Source organism: Ischnura elegans, chromosome 1 (assembly GCF_921293095.1).
Source record: "Ischnura elegans chromosome 1, ioIscEleg1.1, whole genome shotgun sequence".
NCBI classification, from domain to species: domain Eukaryota; kingdom Metazoa; phylum Arthropoda; class Insecta; order Odonata; family Coenagrionidae; genus Ischnura; species Ischnura elegans.
Window position 1 is genome coordinate 38,978,803 of NC_060246.1, and position 22,770 is coordinate 39,001,572.

At 35.6% G+C, this 22,770-nt stretch overlaps 1 protein-coding gene across 4 annotated transcripts in view; it reads right to left on the bottom strand.

The window, feature by feature from the left end:
• Positions 1–4,226: 4,226 nt before the first annotated feature.
• Positions 4,227–22,770, bottom strand: part of LOC124159055 (adenylate cyclase type 2-like) — a 107,125-nt gene continuing 88,581 nt past the window's right edge. For 3 of the 4 annotated variants that reach the window (XM_046534573.1, XM_046534563.1, XM_046534588.1), the window contains 18 exons: positions 22,121–22,270; positions 21,106–21,227; positions 20,696–20,840; positions 19,865–20,007; positions 19,433–19,582; positions 18,521–18,656; positions 16,085–16,186; positions 14,668–14,828; positions 14,243–14,410; positions 13,560–13,830; positions 12,329–12,418; positions 11,485–11,628; positions 11,137–11,232; positions 10,913–11,036; positions 10,605–10,834; positions 9,690–9,960; positions 9,375–9,499; positions 4,227–5,402 (listed from right to left, as the gene is read on the bottom strand). In XM_046534573.1, coding sequence (XP_046390529.1) covers positions 5,004–5,402; positions 9,375–9,499; positions 9,690–9,960; positions 10,605–10,834; positions 10,913–11,036; positions 11,137–11,232; positions 11,485–11,628; positions 12,329–12,418; positions 13,560–13,830; positions 14,243–14,410; positions 14,668–14,828; positions 16,085–16,186; positions 18,521–18,656; positions 19,433–19,582; positions 19,865–20,007; positions 20,696–20,840; positions 21,106–21,227; positions 22,121–22,270 — 3,027 coding nt within the window. In that variant the 3' untranslated portion in view covers positions 4,227–5,003. The remainder of the gene's footprint in view (positions 5,403–9,374; positions 9,500–9,689; positions 9,961–10,604; positions 10,835–10,912; positions 11,037–11,136; positions 11,233–11,484; positions 11,629–12,328; positions 12,419–13,559; positions 13,831–14,242; positions 14,411–14,667; positions 14,829–16,084; positions 16,187–18,520; positions 18,657–19,432; positions 19,583–19,864; positions 20,008–20,695; positions 20,841–21,105; positions 21,228–22,120; positions 22,271–22,770) is intronic. The other variant, XM_046534580.1, reaches the window with a different exon arrangement.

Consider the following 22,770-nt stretch of genomic DNA (forward strand, 5'->3'; position numbering starts at 1 on the left):
TTACTCCAGTGCTAGGCATTTTTCCCAAGTTTGCAAAATTTTTAGTAATTTTACTACAGTACATAGAAAGATGAAATAAAAACTGCCATATCTAAGACTGTATCATGTGGTGTAATTTTAATAGACTAAATCAATTAATAGACGATCAATATGAGAATTAATCAAACTAATAAACGATCAAATTCAAACAGACATGCATAATATGTATTACATTGCCCGCAGTTCTACGAAGTTTTGTGAGAATGTAATACTATGTCATTAGCACTCAAAGTATTAAAGCAAAAACTGAAATTGCAAATCAGTATGGTATAATCCCACTCTAAATTGTATTGAAAATTGCAATGCCTTTGTATCATAAGTAGTGAGTGGAGGAGATGACTGCTGGAAGAAAAGAAATTGAGGAGCCAAGCATTAAAAGGTATAGTGAGAGCTTTTGGATTGGTTCTTCAATTGCCAGGCGAATAACATACTCGTATGTGGCCCTTCAGTGGAAGAGAAAGCCAAAATGATTGCTTTTAACCCGTTATAACCCAATGTCACTACTAAGTAACATTAAAAATTTATACATTTTCAGCTCTATACATGAAAGATTTAAACTATATGATCTTCTGAGCTGTAAAGTTTAATGGTGAAATGCGTAGATGCCACAATAATTATGATTGAGTAAAAAATGTTCACTTCTTTAAAATGAGAAGTCATAAAATTTAATTTATTCCAGAAGCAGCTCTGAGTTAGAAAGGGTTAAATTAGGCATAGCTGTCAAACTGGCCAATGGGTGGCTGCAGATATCCCAGAAGAAAAACAAAATTTGCCCAAATGTCTTTATACTTGACCAGAGAAGGAACGTCAGTGATCATAGGGGCTGCTGAAAGATGGCGAGAAAATGTAAACTTCTAGACCATGCAACCAGAGATAATTTTAACAGGGATGAAAGTGGAATATTCTTTAACTTATTTCGTGAAGCTGTGGTTTACTACACATTGCTATTTCCATTCAAGGTGTTCATATCTTATAAGTACGTGTAAGAGATGCACCTTTTTTCTCAGAAATTGCATCCGAAAATGGGGGTGCGTCTCTTACATAAACTTCTTATCTTTCCCCCTCCCCTCCCCTTCCCTGGTCAAAACTCCAAGGGGAACTGAGTGGCCTTGGTTTTCAGCGTGAGTCAGTCATCTAAAAACCAAGGTCAAAAACAAGTGGGAGGCAGGGGAGTTTCTTCCTTAGTGACATATTTTTCTTTTTTGCGTTTTCTTCTCTTGTTTGCATTTCTTACTCTTAAGCATAGCGCCGTTAGGTCAGTACCTCAGAGGTAAAGATCGCATGGGGTTTTTCACTCCGGGGGGCTTGCTAAATTTACTTCTACAAGAGGGCATCATACAGCATTTATACTGCAAATAGTAATCGCTTATCAAACTTAGAGAAACACGTAGTTTTGCAGGACAATACCTGGTTTATAGTCAACATCTGTCTTGCTGAGTAATTTACATAACGCGAAGGGACTGATTTTTCAAAAATCATCTTTCTACACTATTAAGAGAATTATTGCAATTGGTGTCAATACTTACGGTTTTAAAAATTCAAACGAGTGTGTACATTGTAGGACTAAATGGCGGATAGAAGAAATCGGAAATGCTTATAAGTGAAGAGCGCTGAAGGAGAGGTGGAGGGGAAGAATCGCACTCCCTTCGTCGTTCAAGCGAAGAAGCATGGGAAAAACACTTGCATGTGATGTAGTAGCCTTCAAAGCAAAGGCGCACCAATGTTATAAACGCAGTTTGCGTTGGCTGTAATTTCCAGTCCATCTTGTCTTGTTTGAATATGCTCATGCTGTGCTTGTTTCTTCCGAAATCGTGCTGTTTAGACTATGTTGAATATTAGTTGCCTTGTTGTAACTATAAATCTTTGTGTCAATCAATTGGAGCTTAAAAAACTTGAGTGCTGTCAGATATCCATCGTGTTAGGTCTCATTCTTTTTTTAACCTCATGTGTGTCATACAATTGCTGAAGGATATCGAGGTACCTTCAGGTTCAGTAGGTGACTCACCTAGCATTTGGCCCCCAGAAACTGGGAGAATTGAAGCTGGTAGATCGAAAAAGGCCAGTTGGTGAGATGGAGTATGGATGAAACACGTTTCCATTGTTCCCATGTAACTTGATATTTTCATTTGAAGCAAGTGATTTATGGTCTGTGGGGTCTCAGAAAGGAAAAAACCTCATAGGCATAGGCTGATAGAGGTCCGGGGGTGGTTTTGTGAAATCTACGACATGGTTACTTTTGACATGGTTATTATCCAACAGCACTGAGATTCCCCCGATTGTTGTCCAATCTCTTGGGAAGATTCATGCTCTGTGCCAGTCATGTTTTGCCTTAAAATTTTTCGCTGCTGAAATTCTATTGCAATACTCTTATGATGTTCCATCCACAAAAGCATTGATTTAAAATTCCGGATTCAGATTCAACTTCTTCGATGAATTAGGATCCAAAGTATTGGGTGAAGGGTATTTTCCATGGATATTTGGATCCAAGGTATCCGATCTGACCTTCCCTAGTAAGCATCATAAGGTTAAGACTACAAGTAAATACCTACTTATCTCTGAGTGGATTGGGTACCAACATATCGTGTATATTTTGCTGAAAAATGCCGCGTAAATTTTTAGCATTGAAAGTAGAAATTTTGATGACTGTCGAAAGTCCAGGCATACGTCTGCAACACCGCACGATAGAATTACAAAAAAAAGCCGTACATTTTTTTAAGCTCCGATGCTCAAAATACTGGTGTGTCTCTTACACGTGCTTATATGGTATGTATATTACATTGCTGTCAGCCCTCTTTAGCGGTACTGTGAGTGCTCACGCCTCCTGAGTGAGCCTATTGATGATCCATATGGATTGCAACATTATACTCGGTTCTTATTTTAATGATCCCTTGACACAAGTTGTACTGTAACTAATATGATTCCTTCTCCCTCTATTGTTTCTCTCATAACTTGGCATAAAATGTGCAATACTCTGATATGGACATAGGTTTACAAATTAAATCTCTGTATGTACAGGCTCATTGACATCTTTTTTGTGCATATTTCTTATCTATATGAGCTTTTGAGCAATAATATATTGCAGTAGTGAAAGCTTCATCATCATCATTAGTCAACAATCCTGAGATTGGTTTGACACAGCTCTCCATTCCTCACTCCTATCCGCTAACATTTTCATAGCAACATATTTCACCTCTTTTACATCCTTTATAACCTGTTCTATGTAACTTATTGAGGGTTATCTCTTGCCTTTCTTCCCTTCCACAATTGTTTTCAGCAGGCCATCATGTCTTTTTATCGGGTCAATTAAGTTGTCCCATCTTCTCCTTGAGGTTTTTAGAAAAGTTCTCTCTTCTCCCACTTGTCTTAGCACTTCCTCATTACAATTTGGTCGATCCATCTTATCTTTGTCATTCTTCGGTTGCACCACATTTAGAATGCTTCCAATCTTGACTTCTATGCTGCTGTCAATGCCCAAGCCTCACTTCCTTTGAGAAACATGCTCCATACATCAGAAGCAGAAAATCAAGGAAAAATTCCCTGAGGAAGGCCAAGAGGTAGATATGGGGAGACAAGGATACGGAGAAAGAGAACCACAGGAAAGTTAGGAATTTTAGTGAGATGTGGAGGAATTGAAGGCTATTTAAAACCAAATTAGGATTGTAACGTTAAAATAAATCAGACAACATAATACGTTGTTCAACGGCTTGATAGTTTCATCCTAAGAGCACATACCACCCACATTGCGTACGAGAGATGATGGTTGCATATACAACGGGATGCTTGGCTACCACACTATTACTATTCCCAGACAAAAAAATTTACAATTTTTTAATTCAGACATGACCTTGTATTGCCCATGCCACGCCTATGCACCCAAGAATACCAAAAATAGGATTTGGTAGGGCTGCTGGTCTTTTATCTGTGATGATTGTAAAGTAGAGGGTTTTATACTACATAATTGTAACACTTTTCTTAATCGAAACATACTTCATTTGTCAAAGAAATATTTTGTAAATGCATGATTTTTCAATATTTTGTTTTCTTTAATCGAGGAAAGAAATTGCATTTTTATATTTCAGGGGGGGGGTCCAGACCTGCATCACCCCATTCGCTACGCCACTGTCCAGAAAACCTGGAAAACAATATATGTATATGTAAACAATATGGTTACAAATAAGAGTGGCCTCTAAAAAATAAATACATATTTTATTTCCTGTTAATAAATTTGAAGTGGCATTTTCACGCGATTCCTTCAAGATTCAGATGAAATTAACTAAGTCTTACTTTAAAAGTTATCAATTTATGTCCATATACTCCAGCATGTACCAGTTTCAGCACAACTCTTCACATTATCCACCTTAAATAAATATGCTTTAATGGAGAATGGAGTAACTTCATCTGACCTTTCCCAATGTGCTGGAGATGTTGGTAATCTCACTTTCTTATTTCTTCGCACCTTGTAGCTTGAGTTCACTTTCTCTTTGGCTGCCTCCCAGCGTACCTCTTCCCTAAAAAAATCCTAATCAGTGGTAATCTCAATTATGTTCAAGTTTGGAAACTTTTCATCTCACAGAAAGCCTTTTCACATCACCATCGCCAACAATAGATTGTAGCAAACCGATTCCTTGTTTGCTAGCTCATAAATGAAATCATGATCAAAATTTGTACCTATTGATGCTTAAAACCTGCATGAGGCTGGAAATACACCATCACCTTATGCTTGGAATAATAAGAACCAATAAATGTTTTGCATTGTTGATTCTGTGTTCCAGTCTGAATAAAAATAAATAAGTTCACTTCCCCTTTAATGGATAGACATCTTCATAGCAATCTGCATTTAAGTAGTTGCTGGATTCTATAAAAATGTCTATTAGGAAATCTTCAGTCTAGGTCACTTTGGTACTTTAAAATCACTGGTGGGATTTGTAAATGAGATTTTTCACATGTTATTTTTCACTTTAACATCAAAGTTTTGTGAAAACAGAACTATTTTTGTCACCAAGTTCGTGGCATTCACCACTATTTTCACTCGCTTCTTCAACTTGTTCATAATCAGCAAAACCTGAATCTCCTCTGGGAGGACCACAAGGTACTTCCTCTACACATACACTTCCACTAGTTGTTTCTTGCAGTTGCTCCATTGTTTGGTCTGGCTGATGTATCACTATTTGAGGGATTAAGTTAATGTGATGATTCTTTGGGTGGTCAGTAGTCTCCTTTTCTTGGTCTATTATCAGACCAAAATTATCATCTAAAGTGATGAAATAAGTAGGAAACCATCCTTTCCCTTTCAAATACGTAGGTCCTCTTTTTTCACACTTAACTCCATGCTTCATAAGTATCATGGCTGTCTCTTCTGTTACCTGAAAAGTAATGAGGATATTATTTTTCAGTTGTTTGCCAAAAAAAACACATAAAAATTTACAAACTTACTTTAGGCTACTTGTACTATAATATAATAATAATAATATATAATATGTTTTATTTGCCCAAAAGACCAAGGTACATTTGCACAGGTATAAGGCATGTCCATCAAAAACATAAGTTACTTCACAAGCATAAAATCAGTGTACATATATATCACATATAATAATCACTCATAACAAAGAAAGGAAAATAAAAAATCACATATAACATTCCATCAAGCCCTTAACTCATGTAATATTCCTCCAAAGAGTAATATGAACCTGAAAGAAGGAACCTTTTTAATTGTATTTTGAAAGCATTATATTTTTTAATATTTTTTACATCAGCAGGGAGTTTATTATAAAGTCGTACCCCCGTTTCCCTCGGGCCCAGTTTGTTTAAGTTTGTCCTTGTAGTAGTGTAATGTACGTCATGCTTGCATCTTGTGTGATGGGAGTGATGGTCACTATTAACACATTCAATGCGGGCCCGATTTTCATGAAAGTCGTCAGAATCTGCCGATGAAATAAGAAAGAAAAAGGGAGAGAGGTTTTCGCGCCATAACTTCTGTTCAAATACTGCTATTTACAAACGCTGCACACGAGTTGAAAGAGGGAAGCTTGCTGAAGACCATGCACACAATCGGAAGACTCGGAAGTAGATATTAGTCACGTACGGAGGTGGAGAAAGGGCTCCCGGTCTGACCGGCAGAGCACGTCAATTGACGTGCTCCGTATCTCGGCTTGGACGGAACCACGTCAATTGACGTACTCCGCGCTGAATGTGTTAAGGGGAAAGCTTATGATATTAGATTTGATGTACAGCACAGTAATCATAATATAAATGCAAGGCAGTGGCAGAAGGCCTAGCTCCTTGAATAAGGGTCTGCATGAGTATCTGGATGGTTTCTGGGCTATTATTCTAACAGCCTTTTTCTGAAGTCTGAAAATGCGTAATGAGTTGATATGAGAGGAGCCCCAAAAAATTATACTGTGTAAGATATGGGAATAAAACTCCCCATAGTACAGAGTAAGGAGTGTATCCCTTCCTACTGAACTACTGATCATCTCCTCCTCTTCACGTAGCTACCTAATTGATAAAGCTAGGCAAGTTACAGAAATACTTGGTAAGTGGGCCAATGAAAACCATTTAATTGTAAACGCTGAAAAAAGCAAATTGATTCATTTCTCCACAACGAAAAATCTCTCATCAAGCCTACTGATGAAATTCTCTAACTGTTACTCAAGTGATGAATTTACAGATTATGGGAAAGATCAAGAGTTAAGCATTCTACAAAAAGATAGATACGTACATCTACAAATTAAATACAAAATATGAATATTAGGAGAGACTGTTACACACACATACTGTGAGAACCTGTCTACAATCCAAAGAGTGTTTTGATGCAGCTGTTAACTCAATTCTTCTATCAGCCAATATTTTAACACTTAAGTAGTTCTCTTCATTGGTAACTTGCTTTATTAGAGAATCGGATACTGATGATATTTTCATGTGCCATAAAAATCATTTTAGTTGCCAAAATTAATCCTGTTTATACCAGCAGATAAGGTTTTAATGACAAAGTTCCCTATAAGTAAAGTATCATTGTCCATATGTTCCATGTCAACCTCTGGGCAGTGGTGCATACATATGGGGGGCAAAAGGGAACTCGTTTCTCCACCCCTTGCACCTGCATTGCCAAGCGTTGCAGAACCACAATTGTAATTTTTTTATACGTACAAGACAATGCCATCTTATGATACATGTGTATAATCACTTTCATTAAAAATTTCTTAAACTTTGCCTGCGACTACATTACATATTTTTTATTACGATAAAAGTAAAGGTAACTCAAGATATCTTTTGTGCCCCCCTTGAGTTTTTTCTGTATCCGCTACTACTCTGTGAAAGAGAAGTTGTCAAAGCCTAAAGATTCTTGGGCAGGAAAAAAATCTCTTTCAAATTTCAACTTCAAACTTCAAAGAATATTAAGCGACTTTTTCTTTCTGGCTTAGTACTCCTTTACACCTCACAATAAGGCAGATAGTTTCCTGAAACTTCCTCTTCAATTTTAAGCTATGTTCTATGAATGGATCATTCTCTCACTATCAACAGCATAAAAACTATTCAGAGAGATATTATGGTTATTTCAGAGCACTGGCTTCATTGGCAAAACATCTGGTCATCTCTGGATTCATTGATTACTGAATCAAAATGAAAAATAATGAGAAGACTTTACTCTTGGAGTACGCATTTCAGATTTTTAAATGACGATATCTATTTTTCGCGATTAATTGAAAAGTGAAAATTTTCAAGCGGGCGAAAACGTGATGGCTAAGTATGAATGCTGGGAAAAACACGTGTGACATCATTCTGGATCCCGCTTTTGCTGTGTGAGGTGACCTTGGGGGAGGATATTGTGCGCTGCTGCAATGCTGGCTGCTAGCAGGTAGCAGAGTACCCTACTAGCTAGCTTGGCTTAAATAAGGATTATTAATACCTTATCAAACAAAGGAAACTTTCCGACCATAGCCAGTTTTAATAGGTGATTATTAAGACATGTTTCCCTGAAGTCTGTGCCTTATGCATGCATTGGTAATCTCAGACGATGTAAAACTCCTATCTACTCGTATAGAAATTAGGTCCCTGTGACGTCACGTGGAGTGGCATCGCATGGGCGCCAATCTGGCCTGTTTCAAATGCAGTTAAATTGACCATTGCCATTCGTCTAAACTGAGAATTTGAAAACCAAATAATTTGTATATTATAAATACACTAATGGTGGGTTACAAATCGCAATCAATGCCTTTCATTTTCTTTGATGATGGAAACTACCCTATTTCACCGTATTGAATTTTTTCCTTAAGCAACCCTTCTAAGCAGCAATTCTATGGGATCCTTGTATATCAGCACTTCTGGTTAGGATTCTCTTAACTTCTCAAATTTTTTCTTCCAGTGGCACAGCGAGGTGGGCGTTTTGAGGGATAAAACCTCCCAAGAACTCAGAGAAATTTTAAAATTTAATCCATTTTACATAATTGGATAAAATTTACCTATAGAATAGTGTAAGGATTAATAAAATATCCCTCAGAAAGCTGCAAAACTCACCATTTTGAACCATTTATCTTAAAAAATTTCTGGGGGAGGGCACCCACACCACCTGTATTCCATCTCCCTATTATCAGTCGCTCCTAAGCCCCCCCTAGCCTTAATTCGAAGCTGCATGCCTGCTTTCTTTGTCTGTCATCAAATTCTTCTCTCACAATAGCTTACGTCATGTTTAAGTTTAACAGTGGAACATAGTGGCCTAAATTTGTTCCCATAGTGATGTTTAAATCTTACCTAAATCTATCATGCTTTGAGTAATTGGCTAAAAAACTGTGACTACACCTCAATGAAATCAACTCATGTGAGATTGCACGTTCTGTGTCACATAGGTGAATGCATGAAAAGTATTCAGCACTTTTTTTTATAGAGGAATTAATTTGTCAAGAATTGTATGAAAATAAATTGTCAAGGATGCTGCATCTCATTGTGAAACTTGCAATTGGGAAAAGAAGAATGCCTCACCATTTTGTTAGCAATTATGTATATGTAAAATTGAATTCAATGTCATAAAATATCTAACAATATAAAACATATTAATCATGTCAACATATCTCATTGCTCTTACAATCATACTTTTCATGTTAGAGTAATTGTAAAAACTGGTTAAATAATTTCTAAATGCAAATAAAATAGTCATGTAGACATTAAAAATGTTATCAATGAAGAACTTGAGCAGCGATGGCATGAGTACTATGCAGCCATCCTCGTAGCAAGATGTTCCATTCCCTTTTGTTCTCTGGACTGCTCCAAGGTAAAAAATGATTTTTGTAAATTACAGTTACAATATGAAATAAATTAAATTTCTAGGATATGGCACACACCTGAATTTTTCCTGCTTCCCCACTTGAGTCGAGCCTTGCAGCTACATTAACAGTGTCTCCCCAAATGTCATACAGTGGCTTGTGAGCTCCAACTACACCAGCCATCACAGGACCATGCTGAATGCCTTTATGCAAAAGTTTGGAGGAAAACAGTTAGAGCAAAGTCACGCTAAACCCATTAATCATTATTTACGCTATTAATACCCTCTCAATCACGACAGATGTCATATTTAAATTTTGTAGCAGCTATCAACTAATTGTTGACTATTTATTCAGTGATGACACGAAATCTATGGAAAAAACCTTGATTCTCACCTACACGCAACTTGAAATTCAAAAATCCATCCTTATTAATTCCTTCAAGGACATTCATCATATTTGCTGCAAAACGCACCAAAACAATAATATTATCAGCAGTCATGCGGCTAGCAATCTCATCCCCCAAGCTGATGTCATCAGATCTAGAATTTGATCGTCCTGAGTTATTTGAATCTCTTCTTCCAGGCTGCAATCCACAAGCAGCTAAATAGGTCCAACCAGCAACTTTAATTTTTTCCACTCGCATGAATGATGGCTCCAGCAGAAGCTGTTGATGGAGAATTGTGTTAGATATGATCTTTGAAACCTAATATGTAATCTAGATGGGATAATAAAACTTGTTTCAGTCTTTCTCTACAGACTGATAATAAGAAATGCATAAAGCCTTCTTTAAGACAGTTATTGTCAGTCAGTTTTAATCCTTTTCATGAGATTTTAATGCTGACCCACAGCTCATTACATTTAATTTGCTTCTGAAACTGTGAGGATAAATCTTCAAAAAAAAAATCACTTGGACGATTACTGTTCTCTAAAATTATGTGGATGAGAACTTAATCATGGACCAAATATTTCACTCTTAATGAAGTTAACTAATATAACAAACATATATGTAGTATGGTTAATGAAAAAGATGATTCAAATCAAAAATTTAATTCAGCAGTTACCAAGGCCATAGCCAGTAGGGGTTCAAACTTTTTGGAGATACAGTTTTAAGATTATCCCATGTGAATGAACCCTTGCCAAGCCTCCAAAATGGTCAACCTCAATCAAAACAGGTTACAGCCATAGTGCATCATGCTGCAAGCCATAATTGCTTCCACATATGTATATGTATGTGGTTTAAAAATTTATCATTGAGGGAATGTTAATATTATATGTAAATGATTGGCAGAGGAAGGAAAAGGCTTAAACCTTATCAAATCCACAAATGAATTCATTTAGAAGCCTCAAACTCCCATAGCCATCATCTTTGAGTTGCTCTCCCAATGACTGTGATGAGTATTCCTCTGATAAGTTAGGTTTAGAAACTTCTTCCTCATCATCCTCATTAACTGGTACAATTGATGCAAACATCACAGAAATGGAGTCGTACTTCTCATAGTACAATTCTGTGGCTCGATTTGTGTTTAGATATAGTTCAGCTGAAAATAAAAATGACAATCATATTACAAGAAAAGAATGAGTAATACTGAACTGCATAAGTTTGAATTATTACTTACCCACATGAATGGGTAGAATGTTTTGAAGAAGCATCTTGTTTACCATCCTCGTTGTTGAAGCTTCATCCTGTTCTTTAATTAGTTTTCTTTTCCATTTGTAATCAAGCCTATTCATATATTCCATCTAAAAAAATATCAATTTTATTTTATTTTGAATTAACAGCTACCCTTAATAGTGTAACTTATCACATGTCCATAGCTTTATTTATTTGAAAGTTTCTCACCTGACGATCCATAACATGCATGCTCAAGCTAAAAAATACAATATACATTGTGTGAGATATTCTGGGATCCAGTGTTGGGTTCGAAGTCTCTCCACTCTACAAAAAAAATATGAAAATTAATATTCATCAATCGATTTGGAGAGAAACGCATAATTTAGCCTAATAAAGTAGTAATTTTTTTAAAGATTTAAATGTCTTGATTGAAATTTTTTCAGTTCCTCATTCTTCATTTTAAGTTACTGGCTGATGTTTGAAGAAATGATCTATGTACTCTTGATGATAATATCATAATGAAAGCCTCATCATTTATAGATTATACTCGTGAAGTTCAATAAACATTTAACCTACCTGAAAAAACTCTGGCTTATGACTCCATATAATCCATGAATAAATACCAGTAACAATGCAGCTAACAGAAAGCTTCAGTCCAAAGTGGATCTTCAGAAAGAGAAAGTTCATCATCACAACCAATGCCACACTCTCAGTGAAATGCTGTGGAGAAATGACAAATGTTTCATGTTATGCATTGGAAGAATTGAGTCTTTAGGTCAAGTGCTGAAAACTGTGGCATATTAGTTAACTGTACATATTATAATCCATCATCAAATGGATAAATAGTTGTTATAAGCTTAGGCTTCATAATCACAGAGCAAGAATTAACTCATAAGACTTACAAAGGATCTGGTTAAGGGTTAAATCATTTTTGACTCCATATCACTTCTAATTTTTAAGTGAGGTTTTATGGAAATTACTATTTTCCCTTGAGATAAGTGCAGTAAGGAGGAGCTTTAATTTTTCAGATATTTTTCACGAGCATAAAACACAAAAAAGAGCATAAATTACATGAATCTCAACTGTGAGGTGGTCACTATGACTCATGATAAAAATTATATATGCAACCAGTTCCTTGCAATCACATTTTTAACCTTTAATCACCGGATTTAAATTCATTCCTTTAATGTGGCATACCTGTATGGGCATACCAGGTACCACTTGCAGCTTCTTTCCCATGCCCATACAGGCATGCTAGAGGTTTAAAAGTTAAAGCTTCCTCGTTCCTATAAGAAAGCATTTGTAATTTTTGCCATACTGCAATCATTCATGTTTTTGAATCTGTCACAGAAATCCCTTGAAATAAGATTTCAGGATAGAAAGGGATAAAATTGAAGCCTAATATAGCTTGAGTACTTACCCATGGTGGACTGCAATTTCCATACTCGACAGGCTCCTTGTGTTTCCCATCAAATGAAATGCCCTTCACCGGTTCCTCTTGGCATTCTACCTGCCAAGCATAATTTACTAATGCTTTAAATACCATCAAAATAAATAGATAAAAGGATAAAATTTGTAAAATGTAAAAAAACATCTAACATAATTGAATAAAAATCTACATCAACTTAATCTTGAAGTGTATTTGGTTGATTAATTTGCCTCGGTGAAAATCCCCAGGGTTGTTTTCAATTGATGGGAAGGTAATCAAAGAAAGGGATTGCAAAGGTTGGTATTAAAATTATACTTCTTTTAACGATATTGGCACTGATTTCATCTGATAGGCAAGTGTGTTACATTTATGAGGCTGGTACTCTGCAATTATCAGCCTAAGGGTTGTTTAGATTCCAGGGTAATTTATTTTTCGATGCATGTATTCAAATGATGGCTCTTATTGGTAATATCCAAGCTATCACAACATGGCGAATTCAGTGATTTCATTACCTTTACAACAAAAGATTTAGCTTTTTATTTACAGTGAGGTTATTGGAAAAGATGAAGTGATGAGTTTGATTGTAAGTTTTAATTCATGTAAAATAATTTAAGAATACCGGGACTGGCCACGGTGATATCTTTACGGAGTCATCCACAATGCACAAATTGTGCAAAAAATCCACAGAGAAAAAATCATTTGCCTTGACCAGGATTCGAACCTTGATCCCCCGATTTCCGGTCGAGTGCTTTAGCCAGTTAAGCTACCGAGGCACAATTTGTGCATTGCAGGTGACTCCGTAAAGATGTCACCATGGCTAGTTCCGGTATTCTTAAATCAGTCGAGTGCCACTGCCTCTATGTGGTCAAAGTTAGGGATTTGCTCTCCGGCTGTGGTGATATGTGCATGATTTGGACTGCTTGTGGCATCATATGCTAAGCAGTCCATACACCTTGTCAGGTATAGTCCTCAAATATCCACAGGGAAGAATGGCACCTTGGTAGCTCAACTGACTACAGCACTCAAAATCGGGGGATCCGGGTTCGAATCCTGGTCAAGGTGAATGATATTTTCTCGGTGGATTTTTCTTACAAAATACTTTTTGAAGTGAGGAACATTGTGAATCATTCAAACGTTGTCATTAATAACCTCACATCATTGTACATTTGTTATCAATATAATGAAATGAATAAATAGATATAAGTAATCACTTGCTACTCACAAGGAGAGAAAAGGCATTACAGATGAGGCAGAACATGATGAACAAATATGCAGCAATCCTAGCTCCTGTGCTCCTAACCAAGAATGAGGCAGCATTATAACACGAGGACAGAAAATGTTGAGTTGGTGGTGGCACTGGTTCCTCTAATTCACCTCTTGGGTCTTGCCAGGTGGACCAAATGACTTGAGCCCAAAACAGTGGCAACAGCACAAACAACAGCACTACAAATGAAGTTATGCCAAAGCAAATCCAAAAGACACCATTGGGCCACCTTAAATGAAGAATTTGATAAAAAATTAATTTATTAGTTTACCAATCAGAACATTATTCAAAGCACAGCCCAACAAAATAATGGCTTTTTTTATTTTTTATGTGTATATTATTATATTTCTCGCCTAGATAATAGCAAGCGAGAGGTCAAGGGGTTCAAATCCCCACCCTAATATGTTTGAAGGATACAATCTTAGGTGTAACCACTCAAATGAACCCACATCAAAATTTAGGTATTCCTCCACAAAAACCCTTTCCTGAAAAATTTTTCTGGCTACAGCATCGTTTCTCACATTTTATGTAATATGATGAATTTATGTCGACTCATGTCTCTATATAACTTTGATATTAAACTGAGAGGCTGAGAAAAAAATGATTTATGCAATAGAAATTAAGCTAACATTTGAACTGACCTTGGTAGAGCAATCCCTTGAACTAGAAGCATTCCAACGATGAGAGGGGTGGCACAAGCTGCATAAAACTTAAACAATGGATCAGGTTGCTGGATAAATGGAATTTCCCATCTTGAATTCTCAAAAGTGAGAAACAGCGGATGTATCTCCTCACCTTGAAACCACTGGCTAGCAACAAAATTCACATTGGATTAGTTAGTTGAAAGTAATAAAAGAAATCAGCTACTTTTTGAAATTCAAAAATCTAAGATACATTGCCATTTATCTGTTTCCTCATGATTAGCCTCTGCTTATGGTGTTAATTACATTATTAAATTAATAACTAATCACATGACATTAACCTTACATTATTTGTATTAATTGTTTTTAAAGTGGCATGGATGAATGTGCCATTTAAATGACTACTTCATCGAAGGAATACTCACTCATACTTTCCCAATGGCATTTTATCAATTGCTTCAGCCATATAGTTATTGGCTCGCCTTTGCATTTCCCGGTAGAGTAGGACATTGTCATCCATAAACACCATTCGTCTGCGTGTAGGGTTCATCCCCTCTCCTAGTCCGATGCTAAGCCCTCTTTTTGCCTGAAGTAATGAAACCAATCATTGGGAGTGAACTATTATCATTAAGTGGTGAATTAGAATGAATTCTTCCCTCCATCACAAAAATGCCATTTATTCTGCCATTAAGGCTTTGTCATTCATGACTCTCTAGCAGTGATAATTTTTCAGAAAAGATACTTTTTTAGAGATTTATCTTCATGTCAAATTTTGAATCATGGGCAAACCCAAGAATTACAGATTAAAGGCATTCAGGTGACGAAATACGTCAGGACATGTCCAGGCATATTTCGCCGCTGCATTCACTTGTAATCATCATCTGGCCCAATTTGGCAGGAATGAGATACAACAAAAGACATTTTTGTAGGCCCTGTTTCATTATGCCCACCATTAAAATTTTATTTTGAGCAATAAAATTAACTTATGCATTGGAATTGAACAAACAAATATTTTGCTATTAGATATGTAATGAAGGTAAAATATATGTTATCTCTCATAAAAAGCTCTTTCCCTGCTCATCACTATAAGCTATAGCTGTCATTACTAGGAATTTCCTGTTTCACATTCATTTCCGTATAACATATATTTAAGGATGTCATAGCAGCAAGATGTGACATGATTGCCACTTTTTAATTTTCATTTCATTTTCAGGGTGCCAAGTGCATTTTTTATGATATTTTTATGCATTTAACAAAAATGATAATGGAAATATGAATATACCATATAATATTTCCTGGAGTATGAATACATATTTCTTTCAGAAAAATGTTCACATTTCCATGACTTTAGATAAAAGTTGATTATAAGGATATTTTTTCTATGAATATGGAAAATAAATATCCAATTGATTCATTCACTTTAAAGCAGCCTGAAAAATTTCACATTAAAGAGCATTTGATTATTTCGTAACATTCCATCAAGAAGCTCATGGAAAATTGTGGATTCATGAGAAAAAACATCAACATATATTTCTGTAAGTCGAATTGAATAATTAAATTCTAACATATAAATAAATTATTTTCAATAAAAAAACACTCATTTCTCAAACATATTGAAGGTGCATCAAAACATTGAAATATTACATTTTTATTCATTAACATTTTTAGTAAATAAAATACTTTGATACATTTATAGAATTTTTAAAGTTATTTTTTCATCAGTGGAAAAATTCATTCAAAAAACCTATTTGAATCAAAGCAATATTTTTAAAAAATCCTAAGTTTACTCATCACTAGAATAAATTCCAATAGTTTGTATTAAAAATAGAGAAAAGGATGTACCTTATAGTAATCATATGTTTTGTTGCTCAATTTAGCTAGACCTTGGCTTTGTCTTCGATTTGGAAGGGTTTTAGAATATGCCCTGCGACGTACCTCTTCTTGCTGTAAAAAAACATCAAAAATTAAGTTAAATTGCGTTCATATTACATCAAGTCCGTCATAAGAACAAGCATATCACAGATCAAGCAGGTTTACAGAAACTACCTTAAAATATACTCAGCCAATGATTGCAGTTTTTTCCCCATCATGTACTTACAAAGAAAAATTTAGAATTTTTCTGCCAACAAGCAGGACAACAACTGCTTCTCAACTAAAACTCTGCCTCAAAAAAATTAAGATTGAGCTACCTGGTCATAAAAGTTGTCATTAAAGTCATAAACTCATACATTGCTTACTCCAAAGAATTGAAGAGATGTAGAGTTTTGACAGTCAAATAATTACCAAAAGTTTGTAGCAGAGTGAGAGAGGATTTTGAGTAAATAAATATTTGCAAAGATTATGGGTGCATTAGGTGTCCGAGTTTAAAAAAAACAGATAGTCTGGGTTTTAAAATAAGATATAATAAGTAGGCCAATTTTTTTCTTTGAAACGGGGAAACAGCCAATGATATAGCTCATCTTCATGATGGAAGTGCTAAAACCCTTGTGAGCAAATCCCAGGATTATAGGTTAATTACCACTGTAGGCTTTCTCAGCTAGGGTACTGCTGTTTTAGCCTGGCGGTTTCAGCCCCTGAGACACTGGCACATAAACCATTAATGGCTTTTATGGATCCTGGCAATACATGGACTGCCAGGATTGTATAGAAACCATAATATGTATGTGCTTCTCCTAACCTAGGGGTCTGGACACGATAGGTTATGAATGCAGTGGAAGTGGAAGGTATCTTTTCTGAAGGACAGGTATAATACAGGAATATTACACAGGAATTAGAAGTAGGTATATATTTCACACAGTTAGTGCTGAAGTTATTTTAGATTTGGGAAAGAAAATGTCAATGTAAGGCACTGCATTTAAATACTACCTCTGTATAGTCACACTTCATTACATTATAACTGTGCATCAGACCACTGTTCGAGGAATGCAGATAAAAACAAGAGAGTGACAAAACACACACACCAAAGACACCTGTGGCATTAAAACTCTACAAAAACATGTAAACAACCAAACAAATGCTGCAGAACAATTAACATTACAGTTGTCAGTTGAACACCAACCAAGTCCTCCAGTCCTGATAACTGAAGATGTTTCCTCAATACAAAATAAGGTACTTTAAAATGAATAATCACCATAAGTCCTAACTATGTTATATATTATCTTTATCTTTATCTTTATTCATCCACGGCGAGGATTGGCCCTCGCGGATGCTGTATACAACACATTTATGAAAACATTCGATACAACGAAACATACAAAACATGTACATTGGATTAAAACATTAGAAACACATACATTACAAAGATTACATTTAAAATAAAAGAGAAGAAAAGTCCAGCTCAAAATACTCATGAATTGAGTACAGTGGATAATTGCACAGCCACTTTTCCAGCACATTTTTCAGTCTAGTGATGCTCACTGATCTGGCTTTGCTGGGTAATTTATTAAATAATTTTACTCCCAAATTGTCAGACTGGTTGTTGGTCTTAAACAGCCTACAGTAATTAGTATTTAGGCTATTTTTAGCCCTAGTGTCATGAGAGTGGATGGTGGATCGAATGGGGTAGGTATCTAAGTTATCTTTAATGTGCATAATGCTGCGAAACACAAAGAGGCTGTAGATGGTGAGGATATGAAAGTTTTTAAAAATTGGCCTGCAGTGGTCACGGGGCCCAGCACCACTCAGAATCCTCACTGCTTTTTTTTGCAGTTTTAGAATTTCTTTGGTTTCATTTGCATGTCCCCAGAGTCGAACACCATAGGCAAGAATACTATGAAAAAAAGCAAAATAGGCTAATCTCATGTACTTTTCATTGATACAGGTTTTAAGTTTCCTCAATAAGTACAAAACCCTAGAGAGTTTTTTGCTGACTAGGAAAACATGTGAATTCCATGTCAATTTAGCATCAATATTGAAGCCTAGAAGCCTGACAGGATCATTGTTTAGCTCAGTACTTTTAAGACAGCATGTAAGATGTTGTGTCTTACCATTGTTCAGAAAGAGATTATTGGCTGTAAACCAGAGTTGAGATTCTTCTATTGCCTTTTTTGTAAGAAGTCTGACTTGGCTAGGAGTATTGCATTTCTGCACCAGAGTGGTGTCATCTGCATATATCATGCAGTCCATAGAAAGATTGTAAGGTAGGTCATTGATTAGAATAAGGAACAAGAGAGGACCAAGGACGGACCCCTGAGGAACTCCATGTAATGTTGTGACATTTTGCTAGGGATACTTTTTATCAGATCAAAAATCAGTTCTAACTACCAAAACTAAACTTACTTTGTCCTTAGGAGAAATGAGGTATGTTTCAATTTTATGCTTTGCTAGGAATGGATCATTATCTGCTCCTCCTCCACTTTCATACTGGTAAGCATTTTCCAGCCTCAAAAGAGTCTGCTTCGAAACATGCACCTTTCTTGTGAATGAGAAAAATCATGATAACATTAGATCATCAAAAAATAAACAATATGGATAGTCTACTGTGGATTGTCTTCGTATATCTAATTCAAAATTTTTAGTATCTTCAATGACTTTGGAAGACACACAAGATATATGGTACGGTATGGTATTTGGAGGAGGCGATCGACATCTAAGGTCATTCGCACCATGAGGGAAGGGTACAAGATTTACTCTGCCATGAAGGATTTTCTGAAAAATGACTGCTGCACATTACAGCATATAATACTACTGGGTATAAAAGACGACTGCCAATTTTTTCAGTTAAAATGAAGATTTTTGGGCTATGCTCGCCATACTACTTTTAAATTATTATTACTTGAACAGCTCTCCCCTTGCTGCTTTCAAATGGTCATGTGGGAGATTGAGGTGTGGTAGTTTTTGAGCTCCCTCACCATATGTGGTGACCATAGATAATATAGTCCAACAAGAATGTTTGAAAACCGGCACTAGAGACTAGACCTGGTGTTTAAACCTCCCTCAACTTTTGAGAAGATTTTCCTGAGGTAAAAAGTCGTCTTAAGCACCAAATATACAGTACATATTTTCTGCCTGTTTGATTTTACAGAAAGTAAAAAGTGAGCAGCTTTTTATATTTTAAACTTCAATCTTTTAAGCAAATATCTTTGAGTCTCTTATTATCACTCACTCCTTAAAATTCCTCCAAGTCTTATCAGTGCTTATCCAAAATCTAACTATAGGTTAAAATTAACTTGGATAGTAACTTGACCTTACCCTGGTTTGCCAGCCATCTCCATGTGGTTTGCAATTTCCACATCCAAAGACCATATGTCGTACTGCCACTTGCACAAACCTAGCAGACCACTCAGTATGCGGCCAGTATGAACACCTATCCTCATATCCACATTAACACCTCTTTCCTCCCTGAAGATATAGAGAAAAATTGGAATCAAGAGACTGCATGGGCATAAAAAAAATTGACAAAGCATGGGGAATGGAAAGACTTCATAATTACTATCCTTGACCACAAGCTGAAGAGGTCTATTACTTACTTCAATTTGCAATCGTATTGTGATATACCCAATTCAATCCTATAATATTATCAAAAACCTTTAAAATTTAAATATAGGAACAGGAGATTATACTTAGCAGAAGTATGTGAAATTAATAAAAATACAAATCCAAGAAAATGTGGGCCTCACCTACCTAACATCCTTGATGATGGCAATCATATCAAGCCCCAATTCCACACAACTTTTGGCATGATCAGGATTAGGTTTCGGTTGAGGTATGCCTGCAACACAGTAGTAACAATCACCCAGGAACTTAATACGCAGCACATTTCTGTCCTAAGGTCAATGAAACAAATGAAATAAAATACCATTGTCAAGGATTATTCAGCGAAATGCATGCCCTAAAACATTTTTTTGTAATTATAATTTACAACAGCAAATGAGATTTTTCTTGTTGGTTATTGCAATTTCATTGTCCATACATTAATTCAAATAAAAATTCAAATAATTATCATGAAATTTTGACTTTTGTTGAACAACAACAAAAAATTAGCTAAGAACTAAGTTATTGGGCTCAAGCACGATGAAGTGAATTTCAAAAAGTCATTCATTTTTAGCCTTCTGAAGGAAATGTCAACATCACTATCTAAATTATAATGAAAGAAATATGAAGGCAAGTAAAAGCATTAGTGAAGGCAAACAACATAAATATGAGTCAGAATTTGTTCAAAGCAGAGGTATCTTTTTGATATTTAAGAAATCTTAGAGTTTTGCACCTAGTTTAGCTACAAACCATTATTAATGTCCAAATCAAACCTTAAAGATATTGATTGACCTCTTCATTACTCCTCAAAGTACAAATGTATGTATGTAATGTAAGTAATGTCCAAATCATGCTTTATTCAAAGAAGGAATTCAGTGGAGCGGGTCAAATGAACTAATTCTAAAGAGAGGCACAAAACTATATTATTAGTTTTAGAGGGGTTAAAGAGGTGTTTCTGTTTTATTGGTGAACAACACTTACCCGGGATGCTTCATCAAAACTGCCAAACAGCTCATTGAGAGTTTCCACAAGCTCCTTAACACTGAGAGACAAAGTCAACTGAGTGAAGTTCACGACATCTGCATAGAGAATGCTGACATTTTCATGCCGTTCGACATACAACTCGCTGAAAATCATTTAAAAAATTTATAGGATCTGCTAAATGAAAAAGTAATGGTCACACTTTTTATCCAATGCATATATGGAATTCTACAAAGTGAAGGCCTCAACAATTGAATTCAATATTTTATGCTTTAATTAGCCACACACTAATGCAAAACATTTATGTATACTCACTCTTGGACCATAAAATTAGTCCTTACAGTTCACTCATTTAGGCAAGATAAAAATTATCCTAAATCAGAAATAAAGTGAACTATTTATTTAATTACCTGAATGGCTTTTTCCGAATGGGAGTGGTGTGATGTTCTTTAATATGCTGAAATATTTTCCTAATATCTTCTTTCACTTGAGATGCGATGTGTGATGGTAAGATACTGAGCATTAGTTGCTCCTGAAAAAAATAAAGAAAAATTTAATCTCGCAACAGAAGTCATGACATGTAAAAGTAAATAGGAAATAAGATATTCGGTCCGAGTAAAAGTTAGCTGATTGGACACAGTGAAAATCTAGACTTCTTCAGATTAGTTTTCTGGAAGGGCTGCTAACTCTGCACCTAGTTACACCTCAGTGCTTAGTACTCAGTGCACACCATGGACTCTTTCTGAGAAAATGAAGGGAATGATAAGGAATAAGTGCTAGGTTAAAATTTGTATATGTTTGCCATTCTTCCATATTTTATCTTATATGCCATTCTTCAAGTTTAGCACAAGAATTTAACATGGTGCTCCAAATACTAAATTTTTTGCAAAAAATATTCACACATCTTAGTAGACACTTTTAATCTGGGTCGCAAAAATATTCATGCATTACAACTGTTGTATTTTCAATCTATATTTACAATTTTTTTTTTTCAATATTAGCAGCATATTGTACTGTGTAAGGGTCATACTCATTGGTAGCTCTCATGAATGGAAGAAATATTTAAAAAAAACTGATAGGTATGAAAAAGTTCTGGTCATCTCAGACAGTCTCATATTGGGCATTATCTTGTTTTGTTCAGGACTCTCATTGAATTGAAGCTTTAAAATTTCTCCAGGCTATTACTGAATTAACCTTAGGCTTAGCTTAAAGGTATCACAACAGAGTTTGTATTGTAATCCAAGCCATAACATAATAGTAACTGTATAACTCTTATTAGAGGCCGGTGAAAGTACAGCTGCTTGCATTTTAATTGGCTAGTCAGTATTGAGTCATTAGCTATACTTTATTTTTCCACGTTGGGTTAACTAATCATACCAAAGTTAAGGATTTGTATTATTAATTAGGTGTCAATTTTGATCTTACCTCTTGGTCTTTTTCATATTTCAACATGTTTGTACACTTAATACAGGCTCTCCTGTCAAGGAAGGTACGCCTTATCATTACTTCATCAACAAAGCGGAGGTACAACCCCAATATGTTTACACACGCAAGGTAAATCATATCAGCAATTACCTGAAAAATAATTTGAAAATAAATTAATAACATTCTTAAGGATGTAGTAGCCATCAATGAGTATACGCTGATTAGTACACGGATCCATTTTGCGATCATTTGGTTATTTCCCCCTATTAACCTCAGACAGTGCCAAATGTAGCACGGAACCAGGGCTTGATGTGATAGCCACCATCAATGATTGCAGAATAATGGGATACTGTCACATAAAGGGTGGTGAAAATCAAACTAACTGGAATGTGATAAAGAAGTCCCCTGAACCGGGAATCAAACCACGGACCTTCTGAAAAGCCTTAGGTCCACAACTATATTCCTAGTCCAAGGAAATTTTTTCCCTTGCCAATTAATGTAAATTATCAGTATGGGAAGATATATTTGATGTTTGAATATTTTATTTAATTGTTTCATGTACTTTTGATAACTACTATTAGCTGTTAAATAAAATAAATCTCAAAGGAAGTTTTATATGATTAACCAGTGTGGGATATTGTGCTATGGAT